We start from the raw sequence: 25805 nt of genomic DNA, 5'->3' as shown, positions 1-25805 counted from the left end.
TACAGGCTTGTAGCCCTCGCCCTTAAAATCATATGAGCATTTTCAGCAGATAAATGTGAAAACAGCCTTCGAGTGTCAAATTCTGCACATACAACCTTCTGCACAGTGAGGCTCAAACATTCATCTGTAGGAACAACAAGAAAACACATTTTTGAGTGGAGGAGGATTAAGTTATTGTAAACCATGGTTTTTTAAACCTTACAACATGCACCTGACCCCTATGAGAGCCAACCCATCCCACAGCGCCGCTGTCCGAGGTGCTGAACAGGTACTGTAGGCCAGATGCTGCAGAGAAATCCGTATTAACAAGAGACAGAATAAAATAAAATAAATCCAATTAAACAACATATTTGCTGCCACAGAGTAATTCTATGAACTGACAAGGAATGGCCAGTGTGTGTGTGTGTGTGTGTGTGTGTGTGTGTGTGTGTGTGTGTATGTGTGTTTCTGTAAGTTATTTCTAACTAACACACGCATCACTATTGGCAGGTGTATAAGTAAACAAACAAACAAACAACAACAACCACAAAGATCATTATTCAGTCTCATATTACATTTGTGGGAAGTTATTAAAGTTTAGATTTTCACCTTCCCACATATGTAATAATTTCCTACAAATGTAATAGTTATTACATTTGCGGAAAATTGTGTGTTACGTTTGTAATAGGCAGCTGCTATTACGTTTGTGGGAAATTTATTACATTTGCAGGATTATTACATTCAAAGCTGCAGATTTGTATTACGTTTGTGGTTTATTACGTTTGTGGGCTGTTGTTACGTTTGCGGGTGTAACACAGCCCACAAAAACAAAAGTGAGTACCACTCCTGAAATCTTTTGAAAAGTTAAGTTTTGTTTCAGTTTGATCATGCAACAACAATATCCAACACAAACAGCTGAGCTGCGGCGTAACACAATGTGCGGCACAATTGCACTTGTGCGTGGGAATATTGAAGTACTGCAATTTAAAAAAATGTAGAGCCAAAGGTAAGGGCTGTCTGACAGCATTGTAAAGCAGTAAAAATATTCTCAATATAGCACTACCAACAAGTCCATTATGTCTTACAAAATCTCAATAAATCTAAAAACCAGGCTTGGACAGTATTTACCTCAGGGACAAAGAGATACCTGCCGGGGTTTCAAAACACGGGATCTAGATTTGAAAGGTCCCCTTTTTACAAATCTTTATTTGGACAGATATCTGTGACCCACAGAACTTAAAAATTGATATGAGTGGGACCATTTTGAACTGAAACTGATTTAAAGAGGGATCAGTGATGTGTGATCTGGTGCTTGTTGTGAGTTCTTTGGTGTTTTAATGCATGATTGTTTGTAGTGTTTGGTGTTGTATGTATTTTATTGTTGAGTTTTTGTGTATCTTACAGGCCCACTGAGGCATTTGTAATGAGCCCAGGCAATACATGCTGTGGTATTTAGCATTGGTTAATGCTATATTCCTGTCCTTGTTACAAAAGACAAATGTAAGTGCCATCATGGTGACAAAAAACTGGATGGCCATGTACTTGTACTAGTTTGCAATGGACAACAAAGACACACTAGGCTTTGTCAAGGAGGAAGATAGGAGGAGATATGCCGTGAATACACAAACAGTAAACATACAATTTTGGAAAGTGAGAAGAAGCAAGAGAAATACATTAAAAAAAGACCGGGAAGGTTGAAGAGAATGAAGTAAGGACACAATATGGAAATGAGTATTCCAAGAACAGTATTAGCAGACATCTGGTAAAAACATTACTGTAACTAGCAGCCTTTGGAAAGCCTAAGGTGCTCTCTTAGGTTTTCCTTCCCACTTCTTCCTTCTCTTCCTTTTATTACTGACTCTGTCCCTCTTTCTTCTCACCTTGCTTCCTCTTCCTTTTCTCCTTAGTCTTTACCAGCTTTTCCCCTTTTTGTCCCTCATCTCCATTTGCTAAATGCAGTTTCACATGGCTGAGGACACAGTGTTAGCAGGATGATTCAACGAAGGTGGGCAATGCTGTAAGGAGTCTATATTTCCATTATTCAAATCTGTAATAAGAAATGCAAGAATGACTGTTATTGGAGTTTTATGCCTGTTTTATGAGAAAAGAGATCCAAGACACCAAAGAAAAACTGAGGGGAATAATGAATAAAAATATGCTAAATACCAAATGGTTCTAGCAACACAATTTTATCAATTTCGTGTTTTTAATATCCTGGCACCAGTTTCTCCAAGCAACAATTAGTGATTTTCACTACTGCCTGCAAATACCTCAACCCAACCAGGTTACTTGGCTCAGCTAATCAATAAACACCTGCTTATTACCGTGCAGAAGGAGTAGTTGAATTAAGAAGAAGAAAAACACTGTTTTAACTGCAAATACTGGTAATAATAAGACTGGTGTTTCCATCAGTGGTCTGAGTGGCAAACTTGCTGCACACTTTGGGCCCTATTTAGATGGTCTAAAACGCAAAGCGCCAGGCGTGCGGCACATGGGTGTGTCCCAGTCACTTGCTAGTTGGACAGCGCATTTTTAGACTGTGCGCCATGGCGGAGTCTAAAAGGATTGGACTTACTCTGTGAATTAGTCATGGGTGTGTTTTGGGCGTATCATTCAATAAGCCAATCAGAGTGTCACCTCTCATTCCCTTTAAAAGAGGCGCGATTGGAGCGCATGGCGGAGAGCTAGTTAGATGGCGGATCTACCAGCTGAGACGGATCTCCTCGTGCGGGAGGTGAAGGCCCGTCAGAACCAGATCTACAGGGACGGCAGACAGGCACCCAAGCTCCCCGAGGTAAAGCAGGCATGGGATCACTAATACAAGAAAGATCTTACTAAATATCTGTGGAATATTATTCAAACCTGTTTTCATCATATAACAGAGCACAGCTGTCAGGACTGCCGCGGAGCTCCCCAAGGTGCTGATCCTGCAGCTAGGACCTGTTCAGCGTTTTCTCCCCCACCCACGTTTGTTAATTGTTTTCACATGTTTCCTAGAGCTGTGTTCTGCCTCTTATTTGCATGTGTGTCCTAGATAACAATATAATAATATAATATAATGTTGCCTAGTATATAATGTAGCCTAGTATAACATGTTAAAATAAATGCAATGTGTGGGCTTTGGTTTTCAATCAAAAAAATGATTGATTGGTCAGATAATTTCACAATTTCATTTGTCATTATTACAAATTATGATGATCATTATTACTGCGATTAGATCATTCTGATTAATGACTGACCATTAAGACATGTTTCTGATAAATATTTTAATGTGCACAATAATAACCTTTCACATTGTAATCATATTTTTATTTGTTATCTTTTGCATATGTGTGCCTGCTCCGTGTGTGTCTGAACAGAGTGCACGCACGTTGTGCACCCGCCTAGAGACGCATATTACTAACTTTTTTAACAGCGAAATACTGCACCGTTGACTTTAGACCAGGTTTTTGTTGGTCACTGGCGCATTTGCTTTTTACGTCATCTAACTAGCAAAGCGCCATGACTGCGCCTGACCACTCCTCATTTTTAGACCAACACACCCAGAGAAGCGCAAGTTCATTTGCTAGTTAGATGACGAGGGCGCAGGGCGTGAAAATGACAACTGCGCCTGCATCTAAATAGCAATGACACTTGCGACATGGATTATGCGCCGTCCGCTTTAGACCATCTAAATAGGGCCCTTTATCTTTTAACAGACTCTCAGTGAGTAATGAAAAAAAATCTGCCTGAAAGAGCGAGTCCAAAAGTCTGTTGGTAAAACTGCATCAACAGTGAACAGCTGGCAGAGGTTAGCAGGCACAGATGATAACAAAAATATCATTGCACAAATGGACAAAGGGCATGCAACAAACCTAGAGCCAGTGAAAATCTGCCAGGTGGATTTCAGCTGAGACATGAGCAGGGAGATCCAAGTGCTGGTAGGTCATTTACATACACTCAGTGGCACCATATAGGGGAGAAAAGTTAGGACGATTCCAAGGGCCCCTGACTGACAGGAGCCCCAAAAATAGGTAAAAACTAATACAAAATTACTAAATCATCATCATTAAGGATTTTTTTTTCAAATATAGTAATACAATTAATGATCTCTTTTGTTTTTGTTTTTTTTGTTTTGGTCCTGCCTTAGCGCACTGACGGTGATGGTGCCTACTAGCAGTCAGCAGTTGCGCTAGAATGCTACAGTCATAATCATGCTACCTAGTACTAAAAGAAAACCCGGTTTTCAAAAAAGGAAAGAGAAAAATAGAGAGAGGAGAGGCAAAATAAGAGCCAGTTTTTCTCCAAGAAAGGTGGGTAGCCTATAATCTGTGAGTGGTAGAAATGAACGTGTTAGCTTAATGTCCATAGTGAAATAAGCTAGCTACAGACTAGTGTTAGCCTACATTTCATTCCTTTTTAACCTACATTTAATCAGTGCAGGTAAATGTTTAGCAAGATATTCATATCAAATCAGTTGTCCCTGCTCCTTTTACCAGACTCAACAACAGATGAGTCAGAAGCAGCAGCCCTGTCTCCCCATAACTTTACCCCTCCCTATCCCAATGAAGAAGGTGAGCAACATTGTGTTGAATGACATGCCAGTTAGCATCACTGCAGGGAGTCTGTGGCAATTTCTCTCTCTCTCTTGCTCTTTCTTACCATTACAAAAAAAGGAAATATTTTTTAAATTACTTTGCCACATAATGATTATTATGAAACAAAAACAGCCGACAACTCTCTGTATGGATGCCGGACAGTTGGAAACATTAAGTAGCCTAACTCAGCCTGTATTAAAGTTATAGGCAATATTAAAATAATCCAGTTAGATGCTTTCATTTAGATTGAATTATGGCCGTTACATGACATCTATAGATACAGAAAAAAACAAAAACATGTATCAAATGTATGTAATCTAGTGGTGGTGATATTTTGAGATGATGATCTTAATTTATTTTGATTGAAAAGTTAATGTATGTTTAAGTTATTTGTTTTAAGTCTTTCATTAATGTTAAGAGAATTTTCCATTTTGGGATTTTACAATAAAAACCAGCATCCGCCCTGATGAACAATTTTCAGATGGCTTCTTCTTCTTGCCATCTTTATGGGATATGTGTAATCTGCATCAAATAGTGAACTGCATACTCTATGTGTGCAGACTTTGGAGGACTTGTAACACTGGTGGGAGAGAAAAGGGGCAGAGTTAACCCCAATGAAGCAAACATGATGTTGCTGTAATGTTTTCTGAGAAGTTTTATGTCACCATATATGCACAAGTGTGTAACTGGATCATCTGTGGGAACCCTTTAAAGGAATACAACAGCTGATTTGGGAAGGCCCAATGGGATTTTTTCATTTTCATGGGGCCCAACCTGATCGATATCTACCCACATTGTTAGAGTATGAAGCTGGTTGAATATTGGTTAAGTTTCCCTTAAGTGGTTGCCCAAAACATTGAAGTCTATCATCAGTAGCATCACGAATAACAAATGCTCTTTTTCCCTGAAGCTGTGTGTTTACGGGTGAGGAAAGTTATTTACAACCAGTGGTTTTGCTGCAATGTTCATCACCTTGAGCCACTCCTCAGCCTGTTCTTCCTCCTGATGATATATCTCTAGCCTCCCCAACAATGATGAACAATTTTCATTCTGTGCAGCAAAATGATTCTTCTTGCCATCTTTAGGGATATGTGTTGGCATGCCTGCAGCTATACCACCAATCCTCTGACCTGTGGTCTTTGGCCCCTTGCTGTTCTGCTGCCTCGGAGGATTCAGCCTCTCTTCTCGCCTGCTCAGCAACCAACGCCTGGAGTTCCTCATCTGTATACTGCGGCTCAAACAGGTATGGCTCTGGATCTGTGTCCGCTACAAGAAACTCTTCAAAATCGCGTTCAAAGTCGTCCATTGCAGCTACTATAGTCTGGAGATATCGTTAGGTTCATATTGAAACAACTGAGATTTTCTTTTTGTATCTCCATGGATCACAGTGGCTGGGTCTCACACTATAGTTCCGTGTATCAAACTTATTCTATAACGACTAAAAAGGACTCTAGTTTTTCAAATTAATGTTTATTTTAAATGCACGTGCAGAAATGCCAGCTTCAGGGTTTCTGTAACGTTTATTTGTTCACTTTTACGAGTAGGCTACTGACCCCCTATAGACTTCAATTGTATTCGCTAAGCTAAGCCGCAATGCTAACCGCTGAGACCCAGCCACTGGACGTACAGACACAAAAAAGATATCGATCATGTTGTCTCAATATGAAAATGATAGAGAAAGGGCATAACTCCCAAATCGTTGGCATATTCCTTTAAGTGGTGCCTGGCTGTGCTAACATGTAAAACAGTGTCCCTCACCAGCAGTTTGTTATCTTTGATGACACAGAGGAGTTTGGTCCACTGGCCAAAGCGCTTTTTGCGCAGCAAGAATGCACAGATCCGAGCGTCCTTCACCAGATCCATGGACGCCTCTGCAGATGGCCACTGGTGATGCATCTTTTGGCCCTTTCCATCCTCCTCTTCCTCATCGTATGACTCATAGGAGCTGCTCATGGCATCCGAGTCATAGTCTGAGAGGGAGATGCAGAAGGCAGAAGGATACAGAATATTGTTTTTCATATGCTGCCTTTTCATTTCCATCACATTATTCCAAGTAAACATAAAAACTTGCCAAAAAGCTATAAATTCAATATTTTTCACAGCATGTTCATTAACTACTGTCTGTATGTATGGCTGTGAGTAAGGGCATAAGATCAGTAATTGTAAAAAAGTCTGTCACTCACTGGCAGTGATGTATTCAGGAGTCTTTCCAGGACTTAAAGGAACTGCTTCCTCATAGTAGCCTTCTGGTAGAGAGGAGCTGGGCAGAGGAGGAGGGCCATTGTTTGGAGGCTGCAGAGAGAACAGAAGCTTTCAGTGATTAATAAGTCTTGATTGTGGATGGTTAGGGACTCCATTTCTTCTCTGTTGAGGAATTTAGTGGATCTGTACAACAGCAGTCCACAAAAAAAAAAAAAAAAAAAAAAAGGGAAGAGACACTAGGACAAGGGGAGCAACAGCAGCTGGCTACAGAAGTAAGCTGTTACATAGTTCTGTTTACAAGACACTCATTTAGATGCATTTACTTATTTTATTATATAATATGTAAAGATTTGAAAAATTACCTTCTATGTTTAATTGTATGGTGGCTGGCTAAGTACATAGCCGATTGTTTTCTTTTTTGGATAATTTTAATCATTTTATTTTGCTTATTTAAATGTCTGCATCTGAAAAATGAGTGAGAGCTGCTGCTCAGCAGGCAGAGCAACAGCAGAGAGAGGCAGCTCAGCAGGGGGGAAAGGGTGTGTAGAGCCAGCATATTAGCAATCATGAAACAGTAGTTCCAGCCCTTGATAATGATTGGCTGAGGCATACTCTACAAACACACAGCTGTGACCACATTACAACAGTATTACTGCGGCAATCAGTCACTGAACATTTCTGCTCGGTGTCTCCATGGTAAGTGAAGCAACTGCAGAAGCAATGATTTAAAGTTTATGGCTTACAGTAACGTCACTGAAAACATTGGGCAAAATATGAGATATTCTTGACCTGCTCTGTTTAAACTGAGTAAAACTTGCAAGACCGTTTATGGAGATAGATTTGTCTAAAAATATTTGTGTGAACAGACAGATAATCCCTGTGTAAACATGTAATCTGTAAATATAGAACACCTTCCACAAATACAAAAAAGATTTTTTTAACTCGTAAATAATTTTACAAATATAAAATGGATCTGCAAATGCACAAATTTAACATAAAAAAATCTGGGAATGCATCAAATTAATTTACAAATACAGTGAGTATCTTTCTATTTTGGCAAGTGGGATTCCAGATTTATTTATGTGCCAAAAAGGCAATTGTGGATCTCAATTCTACGCTTGTGGATTTGCATTTTACACACACAGAGACAAACTTTCTATGAGTCCACTTATATCACTTAGCCATTTTCATAGAGCATGTGATCTGCTGACAACGTAATTTTTGCATTTCAAAGTAAGAACACAGTCTTTCTAATATTAGAAAGATGTTCACATGCTTTTTATTGATTTGTAAATTAATTAAATGTATTCAGTTTTAGTTATTTGTGGAATTTGTTTATGTATTTGCAGATCTGTTTTAAATTTGTAAAATGGTTTTGTGAGTTATATTTTGTTTTTAGCCTATATATATTTGTGGAAGGTGTTTTACAGATTGCACATTTACACACAGACTGTCAATATGTTCAGAGAAATAATACTGAGACAAATCTAACTCCATACTTTTCTTTGTTCGGGCTGTACATTGGGTTGCAGTCCATAAAGGTCCCAAGCACATCAAAATTAGAAGAAAAATATAGCCGCAAACAACATATTTGGCGTATAACCAATGCAGTTATTGTTGTATCCATGTTTAATGAAAAATCATTCCCCAAATCCTCTGACTGAATATACCTCTTAATCTGTTGGCCTGTACCCTGATTTATCTTTATTTTTATATGTTTATGTAGGCTTCCTTATGTAATACCCTTGTTTAAGACTATGTATTTGTGTTTGAATTGTGTAGTACTAATATTTTAATTTCTGATATATGCATTTATAAAGAATGTTTCCCTTAAAATTTGAAAAGCCCAAAGGAAAAAAATAATTCACAGCCTTTTGCTTTCTAAGGGTGTTTTACTTTGTGGTGGTTGAAAAATTTTGTAAAGCGGACGTAAAAAAAGAATGACTTGTAGTGGTCGACATGTTGGTTCTGATTTACCCACTACAATAAAGGCTTTTTAATACTTCCTCCCTCGTTTTCTATATTTTTAGAGTGTCTGGATTGCCTTTGTGTGTACCCTATTGTTTCCTGTTCTCCATCAGCACCCGAAATTTGATTATACAAATATATATATATATAGATCCTGGATGCAGCGGAGGAGTGCGGACGTGTATTCGTGAGCTCTCGGTGGTAGGCTCTAGCATCTGCCTTTATCCTGATTTAACCTCTCATAAACTTGGACTGTATGCAAGAGGTGAAGCTATTAAGAACGCTTTTGTATGGCAAGCTACAATTTTCGACAGACAAAACGAAAGAAAACTACTCAAACTTCACGGCACTTGCAGGCGGTAACCACAAGAAACATGGCGGACGGGGAAAAGGAAACATCATTCAGCAAGCTTCTGGACGCTATTCAAGAAACTAAAGAGGACCTCACAAAACATATTGACAAAAAAACAGCTGACATACAAACAACACTAACGAAAATTGAATCCTCACTCTCTACCCTTTCGGAACAGGTCGAGGAGATAGAGACGCGAGTGAGTGCAAACGAAGACGATATTAAGGATGCACGCGACCGGGTTGATAAAATGGAGAAACTGATAAAGCACCTCAAAGACAAAACTGACGACCTAGAAAACCGCAGCAGGAGGTCTAACATCAGGATACTGAATGTGCCGGAACAGGCAGAAGGTCAAGATGCTGTCGGATTTTTGGAAAAGTTTATACCACACATCCTGGGTAATGATAACTTCACCTCACCCGTCACCCTGGAAAGAGCACACCGCATCGGGAAGAAGTCGGACAGACCGCGCCCTCATCGCCAAGTTCCTGAACTTCAGAGATAAAGAGAAAGTCCTTCGGCTGGCCAGAAGTAAAGGAGAGATGACATACGAGAATAAAAAGATATCATTCTATCCGGATTACAGCGCAGACCTACAGCGGAGGAGAGACGAGTTCCTTGACGTGAAGCGGGTGCTACGAGAGAAGGAGGTGGAATATGCACTGATCTACCCAGCTCAGCTTCGCATTAAACATCTGGGATCCGTCAAGTTTTTCTCAACTCCAGCAGAAGCGCAACGTTTCTTGAAAGAACTGTCGAGTGAGTAGCTTAAAGCTGACCAAAATGACTACAGTATACAGTCCACTGTTATAGACACTGATGAGAAGGATTGTGATTCCCACTGTTAACTTGAAAGGGGAGAAAAGTGACATTAAGAAGATAAGGCTATATGATCAAGCTGTAATAATCCTGTTATCCTCACATGTTCAGAATAACTGGGACCATGACTGATGATAAACCTGCATCTGATTACAGATACATGGACAACTGTTCATTAGTCAATTATGACTGTACGTCCAGATATATAACACTGTAGATCCCGCATGCAGGCTTATTAGCATGATGCTATATTTCATACCCCCGTGGTAGAATGGGATCACATTTTACTTAACTAACTTCTCTGTCCTTTATATATTTTTGTTTTATTTTTAACATCTTAAAATTTAAAACTTCGCCATATACAAACTGTTATGAGTGGCTAGTTTTAATTACAGCAGTTGCTGGAGCCACCACTGTTGGTTAAGAGTGTTACTTACCTACCTAATGTGGTTTTGTTACAGGGGTTTTACTAGGCAGGTTTTTACTTTAACGTTTTGGGGTTATGTATGGTCTCTCACTAAAACTCTAACTTCTACCTACACATATGTTCAGATTATTCTTTAGTCCATTATACCCATGGTCATTGTTTTATCACCTCTAAACTCAGTGCAGGACTACAACCAGACATCCTTAAAGATGAATACCATGACACTTATCCTGCTGAGACATCTATATGAAAAACTCATATTATGGGACAATTAACATGTATATCTTGGAATATTAGAGGGGTCAACTCACCAATTAAGAGGAAGAAAATGTTGACATATTTAAAGAGGCAGAATGTAGATATTGCCTTTATTCAGGAGAGCCACCTCACCGACACTGAACATTTAAAACTGCGTAGGGACTGGGTGGGTAGTGTTTTCTACTCTTCCTACTCCTCAAAAGCAAGAGGTGTTGTCCTGCTCATTAATAAACATCTAAACTTTAAATTAAATTCAGTCGAAAAGGATAAAAATGGGAGATTTTTGCTTGTAGACTGTGAAATAAATAGGAACAAGATATCTTTGGTGAATATATATGGGCCTAACTACGATGACCCGTTGTTCTTTAACAACCTGATTATGAAATTGGCCACAATTGGGGGTCAATGTGTTGTGGGTGGAGACTTTAATTTGGTCTTAAACCCTTTTTTGGATCGATCATCACCCAAAACAACTTCATTATCAAAGGCAGCAACAGCACTAAATCAAGGTATGAAAGACATAGGCATAGTTGACGTGTGGCGAAATCTTTATCCAAACAGAAGAGATTTTTCTTTCTTTTCACCATCACATAATACACACTCTAGAATTGACATGTTCTTGGTGACACAAGATATGATGTCCACGGTGATAGGATGCTCCTATTTAGCAGCCACCTTCTCGGATCATAATCCTATCAAACTCTCCTGGATTATTAATACTCCACAGCCCATAACCCGCAGGTGGAGTTTTAAAAATTACATGTTAAAAGACCCTGAATTTATCTCGTATATGACCACTAATATTGAAATATTTCTTGATGCCAACTCAAATTCCTCCTCGCATGCCAACATTTGGGAGGCTCTTAAAGCCTATATGAGAGGTCAGGTATTATCATACAGTGCCTATAAGGTAAAAAAAAATAGAGAGACACTAACTAAATTGGAAAATGATATTAAAACGCTAGAACAGGACTACATTGCCACCAAAAAAGAGGAACTCCTTAACACACTAACAAAAACAAGGATGCAATATAATAATTTATGTACCAACAAAGAGGAAGCAGCTATGGCCAGAACTAGGTATCATTATTATGAATTTGGGAACAAAACAAGTAAACTCTTGGCCTGGCAAATTAGAAAGGAAACATCTGATAAATTTATACACTCGATATTAACAGAGGATGGCAGACTCTCGACGATTCAGCATCCATAAATGCAGAATTCAAACAATTTTATGAAGATTTATATAAAACTGGGCAAGATGCTGACAATATTGGAGCAAAAAGGTTTATGGATGGAATAACCCTTCCCAAATTACATGATGAGGATAAAGAACTGCTTGATGCAGATATATCAGAAATGGAGGTTCTCCAAGCCATTAATTCTTTACAAAATAATAAGACTCCCGGGCCAGACGGCTTCCCTGCCGAGTATTATAAGGCCTTTTCGAAAAAATTACTGATCCCCCTCACGAACATGATTAAAGAAGCGCTTGAAAATAAAAAATTACCAGAATCATTGGAAATTGCAACAATTACACTGCTTCCAAAACCAGGTAAGGACAAACAGAAATGTAACTCATACAGACCGCTCAGTCTCTTAAATGCAGATTATAAGATACTATCCAAACTAATTGCTCTCAGACTGGAAGATGTTATACCAAAGATAATACATGCTGACCAAACAGGCTTTGTTAAAAATAGGCATGGAGCAGATAATGTGCGGTGACTGCTCCATATACTGAACGCTGCTCAGAAAATTCGAAATCCTATGCTAATAATATCTATGGATGCAAACAAAGCATTTGACAGGATTGAACCAAGCTTTCTTTTTCGGACACTAGAGGCTATGGGCTTTGGAGAGAAATTTACTCAGTATGTTAAAACACTTTTAACGCTCCTAAAGCTAATATTTTAACAAATGACGTACTGTCTAACACTTTCTCCTTATCCAGAGGCTGCAGGCAAGGCTGTCCAAGCTCCCCCCTGTTCTTCGCACTTGCGATTGAACCATTAGCCATCGCTATCCGCTCCAACACCTCCATAACCGGAATCAAATTTGGTACAAGTGAACATAAACTTTCCTTGTACGCAGATGATCTCTTATTATATATAACCAATCCACAGACATCAGTCCCCCCTCTATTGAAATGTCTCAAAGAATATAGTGCAGTTTCAGGATACAAATTAAATTATAATAAAAGCGAAATTCTACCACTAAACATACAGGACAACAATATTAGAGCTCTCACTGACCCGTTGAAATGGTGCAACAATGGTTTTAAATATTTGGGTATACAAATTGGAAAATCAGATGGGCATATATTTAAACAGAATTATATAAAATTATTGGAACAATCCAAACTTAACCTTCAAAGGTGGATGGATCTCCCACTGTCTCTCATAGGCAGGATTAATACTATTAAAATGAATATTTTGCCTAAGTTTATTTACCTATTTCAATGTCTCTCTATAAATGTCCCCAAGAGTTTCTTCAAAGAGCTTAACAAAATTATAACTCCTTTCATATGGCAAAAGAAAAGCCCCAGGGTCAAACTCATTTCTCTGCAGGCTCCATATTCAAGGGGAGGACTTAACCTACCAAACTTTAGGAATTATTATCTTGCTTCTCAGTACCGTTCAATTTGGATCTGGCTGCATGCAGAGAACAGTGAGGTTAGATGGGTCCCAATAGAACAACATGAGATGAAGTCTATGCCTTTAAAGGATGTTCCATTTATAGGTACAAAAAAATGTTTAGCCACACTCACAAATAACCCAATAATACTGAACACATTCGCTGCCTGGCAAGAATCTCACTTACTTCTGGATACAAATATTTCTTTTCTTAGAAGGACACCTTTGTGGGGTAATCCCAATCTCTCACACCACATCTCTGACTCTGTGTTACGGGGTGGAGGGATAGAAAAATCCCCATAGCAAAGCATTGTCAGGTTTCCATTTGCATCAAGATTATTTTAACAATTAATTTCACTACAAATAATGTCACAGTGGCCTTGACCTTTGACCTATGACCACCAAAACTATCAATCACTGTTGTTCATTGTCCAAGTGGACACTTGTGCCAAATTTGAAGAAATTCCCCTGAGGCATTCTTGAGATATCATATTCACAAGGATGGGATGGACAGATGAACAACCCAAAAACATGATGCCTCCAGCCACAGCTATCATCAGCACAGAGGCATAAAGACATTGCTGAGTAAAGATAATTATTTAATTTATCAGAAATTGGTTATGGGTCCATATAGAACCATCACTAGGTTCAAATCTGAACCACAGGCTGCCATTTGGTGATGCCTGATTTAAGGCTTTCTTTTACTGTCGTTTTGTTACTTTTGTTTACTGTACCCAATGCAAAACTGAGTTTCTTATTCCTCTATTTCTTGTCCCAGTCTATACATTAATGCTCCTCTTCATCCTGCCTGTTTCCCTATTTTCATCAATGAGTAAAGTGGCCAGGCCCCAGGCAGACACCTTATCACATCCTTTGTCACTTCTTTGGGGGAAATCAGCAGTTCAGTGAACTAATTTCTTGGCGGGGATGTGCTGCCCTATTGAGCTCCTACAACACCACCGTTCTCCTCCCCACCCCAGCCCTGAAGAGAAAAAAAATGAGGAAGACAGAAGGAAAGGAAGGCAAAGAAGTGAAAACAATGAAAGCTGCACACTCACAGAAACAGTAAGGCACAAAATCAGGTTTGAGAAGTGGATGTGAAAGTAGACTTGTTTGTGTTGGTGATGGTGTATTGTTGATACGAGATCTGCGGCTTCATATCTCACATCACAACGACTTCCTTTCTGAGAATTTTAAGCAACAGTAACATTAATAATCATGCAGACGCAGGGTGTCTGGATAAGCATTTTTCCCTTCATGCAGTAGAATACATTCCACACACTTCAGAGAATGTGATCCCATTTTTCTGCTATTTAATGACTCAAAGCTTAGAGGCACTGGGGTGAGGAGACTGTGTTTGCATCCACACCTATATACAGACACACAATAAACACACAATCTGCCTTGTCTCTTTGCTTTCATTTCCTACAACAACAGCTTGACCCAATCACACAAGTAAACTGCAGATTAATTACACTGTAACTCACTGAAACTAACAGGAGTTCACTGCAGTCACAATGCATACTGCCCCCCGATCACCATAAACTCACACTGTGTAAAGGCCAATATACAAAGGTCAGTGTGCCCCTGCAGTCTCTGATCAGCTTCAAATACTCCAAAAATCTCCAAAACATCTGTTCACTATCTTCATGAAGCAATATCCCATCCAGTACAGATCTGGATATGGAAATCCCAATAACTCTTGAAGAAAGGTGAGGGCACCATGATCAGAAAATCCAATAATTCCACTGTTGATGAAAGAAAAGTGGGAAATAAATCTGCTGGAGTTGATCCTCTGATGTTCATGAGCTCTGGGTGCTGTAGCAAAACACTGAAAAGTGTTTCCCACAGAATTAGAGTCTATACGTTGGGGTAGCTGCCGAAAAGGGCAGATGAGGTAGTAGTATGGTATTATGACATACAATACTACTTTTTTCATTTTCTTTTAAATGCATGTCCCCTCTCTAAATTTGTACATGTTTGCTGGTCCTTGAATGCAGAGTTGTTTTTTCCACAGCCGCACTTTGTGAGTTGTGGGGTGGATAACTGATTTGTTGATTCGTTCAGAGCTGATCTGATCAAATCAGATCAATGGAGCAGCTGCTGCAGAGGTGAGTTAGACCCAGTTTAGACCCCGCAGAATAAACGACTTAGTTTCACTTTCAATATGACTGACGTTCTGCTGATCCTTCTGTGCCAAGTGCCCACTCTGTGCTAAAACAGTGTGTTGCTATAAATAACCGAACGGTACATGTATTTCAACCGTGTTCCTGATAGACAGTCCACCTCCAAAAACAGAAAATCTATTTGTGGCAGCAGATGTTTTGATCGTGGCGAGCCACCACACAGGCAGATGTTTTGATCATTGTGGGCCGCCACAAACAAATGCATGCGTGAGAAACCCTGCTGAATTAACAAACAAAAAAGACAAAACACAGCACACCAACGCACGAAGGTGACCATCTGCGGTGACATCTTGCAAATAGATTTTGGCAATCTAGTTGCTTTGTAAGATAATATGCTTGCACTCAATTTACGTCCTGTCTCTTGTGTGTTTGGTGTGAAACGACAGAAGGATGATACACAGGGTTTCCAACACATGAATTTATTTGTGGCGGCCGGGCACAATTAAAACATCTGCCACCACAAATAGATTTTCTATTTTTGGAGCTGGACCGTTCATTTGGAGTCCTACTGGAATATAATGTATACATTCAGTTACTTATAGCACCACACACTCAGAGCGCAGAGTGCACGTGGGGCAGAGACACAGCAGCACAACGTCAGGTGCATTGAAAGTGAAACTTAACTGTTCATTCTGCTGGGTCCAAAAGTTTGCATCCACTCACAGCAGCTGCTCCTCCCTGATCTAGTGGATCAATTTAGGCCGTACGACAAAAAAAACATATAAGTCCATAAAATTAAAAAAAAGTGAGAAGTGATGTCATCACAGCCTTTTCCAATGGCTACTTTGTATACGGACAAGGTGATTTTTTTTTTCATTTAATCTTTATTCACTATTAGCAGCTTAGAAACTGCCTCAAGCGGAAAAAATGTTTAATTCCACCCTCAAATATGGAGACACAAGTTGTGTACATGTCTGCAGCATGTACCCCCCCCCCCCGAAACATCAAGGAATGGAAAGACAGAAGACGCAAAGCATTAAGGAATGTGGGCAAGACATACATCAACAGAAAAGGTGTGGAAAAAGAAGGAAAAAGACCACCGAAAAAGGTACATCGAAGAATTGTAAAATTCGCCATTAAAGTGTGGGATGTTAATGTCTGTTAGTCTTAGCACTAGCTTGCTAGCGGTAATAGTATCTAGGGATGTGTGGGGTGACTTCAACAAAACAGGCCCGGTGAATATTGATAAGCTCTGATGTTCTTTTATCGGTACTTTTTAATGTTTTGGGGTAATTAATAATCATTCTACTGCCTCTCCTCTGCGCTCTGTGTTGGGGCTGGGCTCCCAGATGAGCAAAGTAAGCGAACGAACAACAGCAGCAGAGATTTAACCCCACAGCTGTTTAGCATAATAGCCTGGCTAATAGAGATGATAAAACAAGCTAAAACAAAAGCTGTCTGCCTGCTGTTTTATTCAGCTCTATCTGCATGATACATGTGAATTAGGTTTTTAATAACTCGTTTCGTGTTGAACATGCTTTGCAACCATTGACACACTGTCAGCTCCAGGCCATTACACACACATAGTCACCACTGTGAGAGCTGATACATGCGCTGCTAGCTTTATATGCTCAGGTTCTCCTCTTATTCGTACTGATTCGTTTTGATTCTGCCACAGTGCGCAAACATTTGTTCATTATCTGTGAGTGTGTGTATGTGCGCTTGCCGCATGCATCAGCATGCCATGAAATAATTTCTCCAGTGACTTTTCTCTTTCTCTGACTCCTCCTGTTCCTACTCTGCCCATTAATTGACAGGACAGGCAAGTGTGAAGGGGGGAGAAAGGGGGGGAGTGACATGCAGGAAATGGCCACAGGCTGGAGTCGAACCCGGGCCCCTGCGGCAACAGCCTTGTACATGGGGCGCGTGCTCTATCCACTAAGCCACCGACACCCCATGTTTGGGGATTTTAACAGCCTGATCTCACCTGCTCTCTCACAGCAGCAGGTATGTTATGTGAGTGGTCTTTCACAATGACCAGAAGGCTTGGAGCAGAAAAGGAAGTATTTAAATCCTTTACTCTAGTAAAATTAACTCATACCACCCTGTAAAAATAATCTATTACAAGTCAAATTCCTGCATTTAAAATATTACTTAAGTAAAAGTGTGTAAGTATAATCAGTAAAATGTACTGATAGTATTACAAGTTAAAGTACTGTAAATATGCCCCCTGTGACTGTTGTAGTCACCTACTATATATGATCTCATTAGATGATTCTGACTCATGCATTAATGTACAAGTAAGATTTTACTGCTGATTTTTAACTAATGATTATTTTTATTATGGGTTCATCTGCTGAGTATATTCTCCATTAATCAACTGATAGTTGTTTTTTTTAATTCTGGAAATAGTGAGAGATAGCATCACACATTTGTGAAGCTGGAATCATGAAATGTCTTTGCATTACAAAACCACTTAGATGATTATAAAAATAGTGGCAAATTTATTTTCTGTCAATTCAATAATTGACTCATAGTTTCAACTGTACTTGTTTATTGTCATATGTTTCAAGTGCAAAATCTTAATTTGTAAAGTAATGCATAACTGAAGTTGTCAGATAAATGTAGTGGACTACAGGTAGACAGTGGTATTAGAAGAAAAGACTCAAATTTATTTACAGTACCTGAGTATATGTATTTGTTACATTCCACCACAGGGTGCAGCTTATGTTATATTATCTTCATGAGTATGTGAGTATGACTTGACATGTGACTTGCTTGAACTGACCAATGACTTGACTCAACTTGCTTTACTTAAAGCCTGGACTCGACTTGACTTGCTTGATTTTTAACACAGTGACTTAGGACATGCTTGAGACTTGCTCATGACTTGCATATGTGCGACTTACGTCCACTTGTGCTACTTGTATCTGCCTTTTTGAGTTTTCTTGAGATTTATTCTTTTCAAAATTGTGACAGTATGTATACTGTATCCATTTAATTTTACACTTGATGGAACTCCTAACTTAGAAAGAGCAATTACAATAAGAGACTCAAGGAGGTTTTCATGTGCCGTCATGGACCAAATGCTGTTCTTCCCTGACAAGAATACATTTCTAGAGGAAGTACTGCTACAAGCATAAGAACAGCAGCATGAGCAGGTCATGTGCATGGATGCATATCAGAAATGTCATAATTCCTCAGTCATAATGTGTAATTAGGTAGTGGTAAAGAAGTCCTGACCTTGGTTTGGACTACTTTGAGTGGGAAGTTTGTCTGCTGCTTCTGCCCTGGCCTGAAACTCACATCCAAACATAATGCCAAGTATCAATTTTTGCCCTGCGTAGGAGGACCTGAATAAATGTTTCTGCCACTGTGCTTGTGGGACAGAATGGATAAATTGAGTGGACACAAGAAAGCCACTGCTTTAAGAGAGGTTTTGGAAAGAGAAAAAACTGCATTTCCAATTATTTTTGGCAAATTACCCAATGTGGAAGAACATGTTTCCAGCTGCTGCCAATTCGAACAGAGTTTTTACATTTTATATGATGGTGAACAATGCTGAATTGAACCAGTTTGACTCCTAGCTGGTGACTTGGTCAGTTTTGTGCGGGTGAATGACAACGTGTGCATACACACTTTCTTTGGAAAGTCCGCCTACAGATAGTTTATAGAGTAATCCTAACATTTCAACAGTTTATATTTAGAGATTTGACAAATGAACTGTTTTGCTTTAGATATTTAACAGATTATCTATAGAGTGTAAGTGACAATCAAGGAATATACTTACATGTTCTCATAATAATTTAGTTGAACTTAAACTACTCACTCAACCTATGCAGCATAGGTTCCTTGAATAGTTATAGTTCAACTACATTATTTTGAGAATATGTAGCTAAATTCCAACTTCTACTCTAGGGCAGTGGTTCCCTTCTGGTGGGTCGCAGTCCAAAAGTGGGCTGCGGGTCCATTGTCAATGGACAGCAAGCGAACCTATCAAGTTTGTAAAAAACACCCTTTATTTTTAGGTAGAGTGAATTTTCAGCACAGAGCTTTTATTTTGAAGTGCCATTTCCTGATGTAGAGTAAGTGAATAATGAACAGCTACTTAATAGAGACAGAAAACTACATGTCCAACATGTCCAAAACATGCCCAACATGTCCAAACATAAGTATGATGCTAAATATATTAAACTGTGTGGACCTGGAACTGATGACTAAGGAGAAATCTGGAACCCATGGCTGGACTAGTTGGGAAGCACTGCTCTACAGATAAACATCTACAGACAAAGCAAAACAGTGCAATTGTTGAATCTCAACTAATATGCTGAAATGTGACAAATACCCTAAAAACTCTCTGTCAGACTATCAATATAAGGTGTTACCAATATATTTAGTTTGTAACATTGATGTCAACTAGAGGTGTCAATGAATAACTCTTAATTAGTTGACAGCAGAGAATATTTTTTACTGGTCATGCATGCTAAAATTAGCTAGCGCACTGCATGGCTCAAAAATTATTAATTGAAAGAGTTACAGTATAATTGACCCTGTTTGAAGGTGGAGGTGTCCTGGCAACAGTTTTACAGACATCTCTTTTATAATGGTGGCCTATGGAAGAAATGCTCTTTGGGCCGCAGGGGACTTTTTTGCTGCAATACTGCAACTGGCCACTGGGAAACATTTGCTGCAAGGCTGAGCTGCTTTCCTGGGGGCATGCTTTCACTCCATAGCAACGACAGCCAAGGCTCATGGGTATAGTTTTTAAAGCAGTCCATACCAAACTGGCCTAAGTTAAAATAATTCAAACGGATGGTGATAATGAAAGCCTTTAGTATTGTTAGTATTCATTCAATGCATGCATTTCTACGCTAACACCAATACACAAGTTAAATGCTTTGGTACAAAAGTGTACTCTTCAGAAAAGGTACAGGCAGGCCCCTGAAGGTACCATAAAAGCTTTTACAAAAACGTAGGTAATGTTTAGGGTGTTTTTGCAGCCAGTGTACATTTGGGGAAAAAAAAAAAAAAAAGTTTCTGACAGTAAAAGGCAAAATAGTTTGTTCCGATTATACATTCTATAGATTCCCCGAATACCAAATACCTCAATTTGAAGGACAATAAAAACTTTATAAAATGCTGTCCAGATCTTCAGTTCCACCAAGACAAGGATTTACTTAAAGCTTTATTCATCCGGAGGAGGATGTTGCTTGGGTCTCTACTCTTTTCCAACACCACCCTGCTTCACAGTTATACACATTCACATCTGGTAGCCACAGAGTGCAACCACAGTCTTCTACTGCTGGTCTCTGGTCCCCTCTTCAGCTGTGCAACTGGAGGTTAAGTGTCATGCTCAAGGTCACGTGGTTGGTAAATATTCATGAGGGGAATACTCCTTTAATTTTCTTGACCTGCCCCTCTTATTTCCAAGCACCCTATCTATTCAAGCACAGTATTCCAGAATATGATCTTTGTTAAACCTTTAGAACCCTGCAGTAAAACAAGCATAGAAAGGACAGATGGGACAAAATGTGGTCAGATACCTATCAATCAATCAATTTTCAATTTTATTTATAAAGCCCAATATCACAAATCACAATTTGCCTCACAGGGCTTTACAGCATACGACATCCCTCTGTCCTTAAGACCCTCACAGCGGATAAGGAAAAACTCCCCAAAAAAACCCCTTTAACGGGGGAAAAAAAACGGTAGAAACCTCAGGAAGAGCAACTGAGGAGGGATCCCTCTTCCAGGACGGACAGACGTGCAATAGATGTCGTACAGAACAGATCAACATGATAAATTAACAGTAATCCATATGACACAGGGAGAGAGAGAGAGAGAGAGAGAGAGAGAGGGAGAGAGAGAGAGAGAGCGAGAGAGAGATATGCAGGTAATGACAGTATCTTACAACAACATTAATGGAAGTAATAATATTATAGTTATAGTTCTGGTTACTGCGGTACAATATGTTGAAAGTATGTATTAATACCTGGCAGTATACATGTGTGACAATAATCATATGTGTATAATAACAGAAGAAGTATGACTAATGACTAATGATGGCAGCAGCAGCAGGAGGCATCTGGCGGGACCACGGCAGCAGCACAACCACACACGTCACGCTGTCCAGGCACCGCTGTGATATGAGTTAATCTGAGAGACAGTGGAGCACAAAGGCTCCGGAGAAGAAGCCGAGTTAGTGACATCCAGAATGGCCGGGTTAGCTAGATGCAGTAATAGGATACGAGAGAGAGAGAGAGAAGGAGAGAAGGGGCCCGGTGTATTATAGAGGGGTCCTCCGGCAGACTAGGCCTAAGTCAGCCTAACTAAGGGCATTTTCGTGTGCACACACCTATGTGCACATACTACTTCCCCAATGCATTCTTCAAAGTTTGAGCTCAAGCTAAGGTCAGTACATTTACATGCACAGTTAAGTGGAGCTACAGTTACAGCTTGACTAGGCCATTTAATTGGACTACTGTCCTTGACCCAGTATACAAGCATGGGAGGGGAATCCATTTATTCACTGAAGTATGTCCAACTCCAATATGATAGGTGGCAATATGCCCCCTTTCAGCTTGTTATTATTGGACCTTTTTCTGGTTGACCTATTACGTCACAGACCAAACAATTTACAAACAAGTTAGCTACAGTTAGCTAGCCACAAACTAGTACCATGGTGGACAACTTTATAGCTCTGCACATTTCGTCCATCCGAAAATGCACAGCTCTGGATGTAGATTTTTCTTTCTGTTCTTACTGACTTCTTCTTCTGTTATGCATTTAATGCTTTCGAGTTCCGGGTCAAAGCCTGGGGCGGAAACTGTGGAGCATGTGCAGAGCACCCAGACCAGTTTGAGTCTGTCGTTTGAGTTTTACTTTATACATGCAGGAGTAATTCAATTCCCAATTGCATTATCTGGGTGAGTTAGCCTGACTTTGAGAAATTCAATTTAGTGTGATTTCAGTTGGACTAACATGTTTACACGCATTATTGATTTTAGTTGGACTAACACAGTAAATCCATTTTCTCTAATGTCATCAACCATCGACATGCTGAATTATCCAAAAAAAAAAAAAAGCCAACGGTGCCAACAAGGGGCAATGGTGCATGACACACCTCACTGACTAGGGTGACAGATGCTCACCTACCGTTTTGCGGTGTGGTTGGCACTAGTCGGACCCCTGTCGGCGGCTTTTCGGCCGATTGAGCATGTTGGATCGGCAGCGGAGCTTGTCCGTGAGAGAGATCACTCTCTCTAGCCGGGGCTAACTGGGAGGCTAGCAGAGCGTTAGCCGCAGCATAGTCTCTATATACCAGGGGTGGGCGATATATATCGTTAACGATAATATCGTCATTGTCGTTTTAACGATGTGCAAATTTACGTTATCGAGTATGCAAATGACTTCACAAATACAACTGAAAACACACGTTGAAACCAGGTTGAAACCGCACACATTCACTGATCAAGAGTTACGTAACTTGCGTGCAGCAGCACGCCGCAGTACGCCTAAGTGGTCACATGATCTCTCACTGGCACCTTCCCGGCAGGTTAGCCTGCTGCTAAACAAACATTAGTGAGACAACATGGCAACACCGCCCACGGATGCTCCAGCAGCTTCGGAAGACGTGGGTCAACTGTAGTCATAGGTCCCAGCCTGTCAGGTGGGAACTAAGGTGATGCTGAATTGTGTTGCAGGGGAACAATTAAAAGGTTGCTCAAGTACCTGAAGCCTGCGTGGTTCATGAGTGGTTTGCGGTTATACCAATAAATAACTGAACATGGTGTCAGAAGTATAGTCAGACGCGAGCGACAGTACTAGTGACTTAGTCTGCATATAGCGACGCGCAAGTGTCTAGTTTTAGGTCGGGAAAGTTCGCAGTACCAGAAGACCATCTACGGAGCTACCTAGCCCAGCCACAGTTAGCTGAACGAAGCGGCAACATGGCACAGTTTCAAGTCTCCCCGCCGGAAAAGTTCACCTTCAAGGCTGAAGACTGGCCTAAATGGATTAAATGCTTTGACAGATTCCGCATTGCTTCTGGATTGGAGACACAAGCAGAAGAGAATCGCAGGCATGTGATCTTTGAGAGCTAAGTTTAATCAGCGGCATCAAGAAACGGCGAGACGGCCGACAGTTTCATTACGGCGCTGCACTGCCTGGCGCTGCACTGCGGTTACGGGGCTCTACATGATGAGATGGTGAGGGACAGGCTTGTGGTGAGTCTGTGGGACAAACGCCTATCTGAACAGTTGCAAATGGACCCGGAATTGACGCTACAAAAGCCCGTCTCCAGAGTCAAACAGAGTGAGCAGGTAAAAAAGCAGCAAGAAATGTTAAGAACATTTTTCCTTTAAAAGATTGTGTCCATTAATATCATCTATGAGAAACAATTAATGAGTTATTACTCAGGCTGTTAAAAACACATATTTAAAAGAATATCGTCTAATTATCGTTATCGTCAAAATCCCCCAAAATATCGAGATATTATTTTTTGTCCATATTGCACACCCCTACTATATACAGATATATACAACCCCAGAGATATTGCCTCTGGAAGAAGAGCGCAAGAGCCCTGGTTTCCGGTTGTAGGCTGTTTGTAGTCCGCGTGATATTGACCAATCACATTTGAGCCAGCTGCAGTTGTTGCCAGGTTAAACGGTCCGTGCAGTGAACTAACAAGGCGGAATATAATTGGCGTCACTGCAAACTCTGAATCCATTGCAATGGTTCAGCATATTTACTTATATATAAATGGAAGTCGGAAACAGAAATTCGCCTCTTCCACCCAAATAAAACCGGAATGCCAAAAAATCGGGGGTCTGCCCCCAGAGGCTGTATTGCCGTCTGCCGGAAGTCAGACGCTGAATACAGCTGATGGGTTCTGAGAATGGCCGCAACATGACCAGAGGGAAGCACAGCCAGTTAGCCTCCACTGGCCTCCCAGCTAGCCCCATCTCTCCGTTTGGATCCAACCGGAGCACCGAGGCCCTGGTTTGTTATTCAGGTTAAAGTGGGAAGAAGCAGCGGGTTTGTCAGGCAGCTGAGTGAAGTGGAGCCTGCGGAGGAAACACTGGGATCGTCTGGATGTAATAGTCCATGGAGGTGCTGCGGTGCTCGGCTGCACAGATAGGAAACCCCTCGGCTGACAGGATGTACCACTCTCTTTGAAAAAACTTTTTCTACTTCTTCTTCTTTTTGGTTTATAACAGGCAACCGCTACTTTGTTTATCTCATGCATTCCTCGTACTTCCGGTTTCCCTTTGTGAGTTATTTCCTCTCAGGCGCAGAACCTATGTGCTAGTTGGCTGTCGGATGTAGTCTTTGTAGTGTGTTCAAATGCAACTGACACAGGTCGACGTGAGGCAACGTGAGACAACGTAACAGTTGGCTTTTGTCGCCGCTAGTTCTTTGATGTCGGTTTGGTGTGTCAGCACCTTTACATGTCATGCCTCTTTTGCTTCCGGGATGCCAGCATGCTGTCTAAAATCTCACAATGGAGCAGCACGATGCCACTATTGTTTGGCTCTGTGTAAAAATGCAAAGGCAGTGTTAAGAAAGGACTTCGTAGCAGCCCTACAGTGCAATCTATGTGTTAAAAGGGCTTCAGTTCGTCTTCACCCTGTTTGTACGTAAAAATCTCAGATGACGCATCTAATGGGAAAAAGCAACTGTGTGATATCAACTATTCATATCCACAGACATTAGACGTGCCAGGATTCTCTGTGTTCAGTTGGAATCTTGTGACAGCAAATGCAGCATACATGATACGTAGTTAACCTGTTAACTTAGGTTCGGGAGCAGAACCACGCCTCAACCACACCTCTAATCACCTGCCAAGCCTACTTATGCTGGGTCAACCCATCCTACCCCGTTTGTCTCAAGATTTCTCGACCCACCCTCCCTTTCCCTTCCCTTCATCCTTCCATCTTCCGAACTCATCCCTACCCTCAACCCTTCATCCCTCATCCATTCGACCCTCGTCCCTCAATCTTCATCCCTCAACCCTTCATCCCTCATCCATTCGACCCTCAACCTTTCATCCCTAATCCCTTCATCCCTCAACCGTTCATCCTTCATCCCTTCATCCCCTCATCCCATCATCCTCCTACCCCATCCCGACCCTCATCCCTTCATTCCCTCATCCCGTCATCCTCCTACCTCATCCCTACCCTCATCCCTTCATCCCCTCATCTCATCATCCCCCTACCTCATCCCTACCCTCACCCCTTCATCCCCTCATCCCTTCACCCCCACCTACAATAAGAACAAACAAGAAAATAAGACACAAACTAGACTGAGGTAAGCCAACACACACGCTGTGTCTACCTGCACACACACAAAATATTTTTCTCTCTTCTTTCTCTCTCCACAGGACTCAAGGCCTCGTACAAGCTCAAGCCCTGCCAACCTCTGCTATACACATCTAAGTGTTCCACCTCTCTGTTAATA

The 25805-nt window shown here is 40.6% G+C and overlaps 1 protein-coding gene across 1 annotated transcript in view; it reads right to left on the bottom strand.

The window, feature by feature from the left end:
- The window catches only part of afap1 (actin filament associated protein 1), a 263294-nt gene that overhangs the window by 133134 nt on the left and 104355 nt on the right, over positions 1-25805 (bottom strand). Inside the window, exons 4-6 of the mRNA XM_049568925.1 lie at positions 6740-6848; positions 6315-6526; positions 5000-5136 (exon numbers count right to left, since the gene is read on the bottom strand). Coding sequence (XP_049424882.1) covers positions 5000-5136; positions 6315-6526; positions 6740-6848 — 458 coding nt within the window. The remainder of the gene's footprint in view (positions 1-4999; positions 5137-6314; positions 6527-6739; positions 6849-25805) is intronic.

This window comes from Epinephelus fuscoguttatus, linkage group LG23 (assembly GCF_011397635.1).
Source record: "Epinephelus fuscoguttatus linkage group LG23, E.fuscoguttatus.final_Chr_v1".
Classification (NCBI taxonomy): Eukaryota; Metazoa; Chordata; class Actinopteri; order Perciformes; family Serranidae; genus Epinephelus; species Epinephelus fuscoguttatus.
The sequence above is the reverse complement of the archived record's forward strand: the minus strand, read 5'-3'. Positions and strand labels throughout refer to the sequence as shown.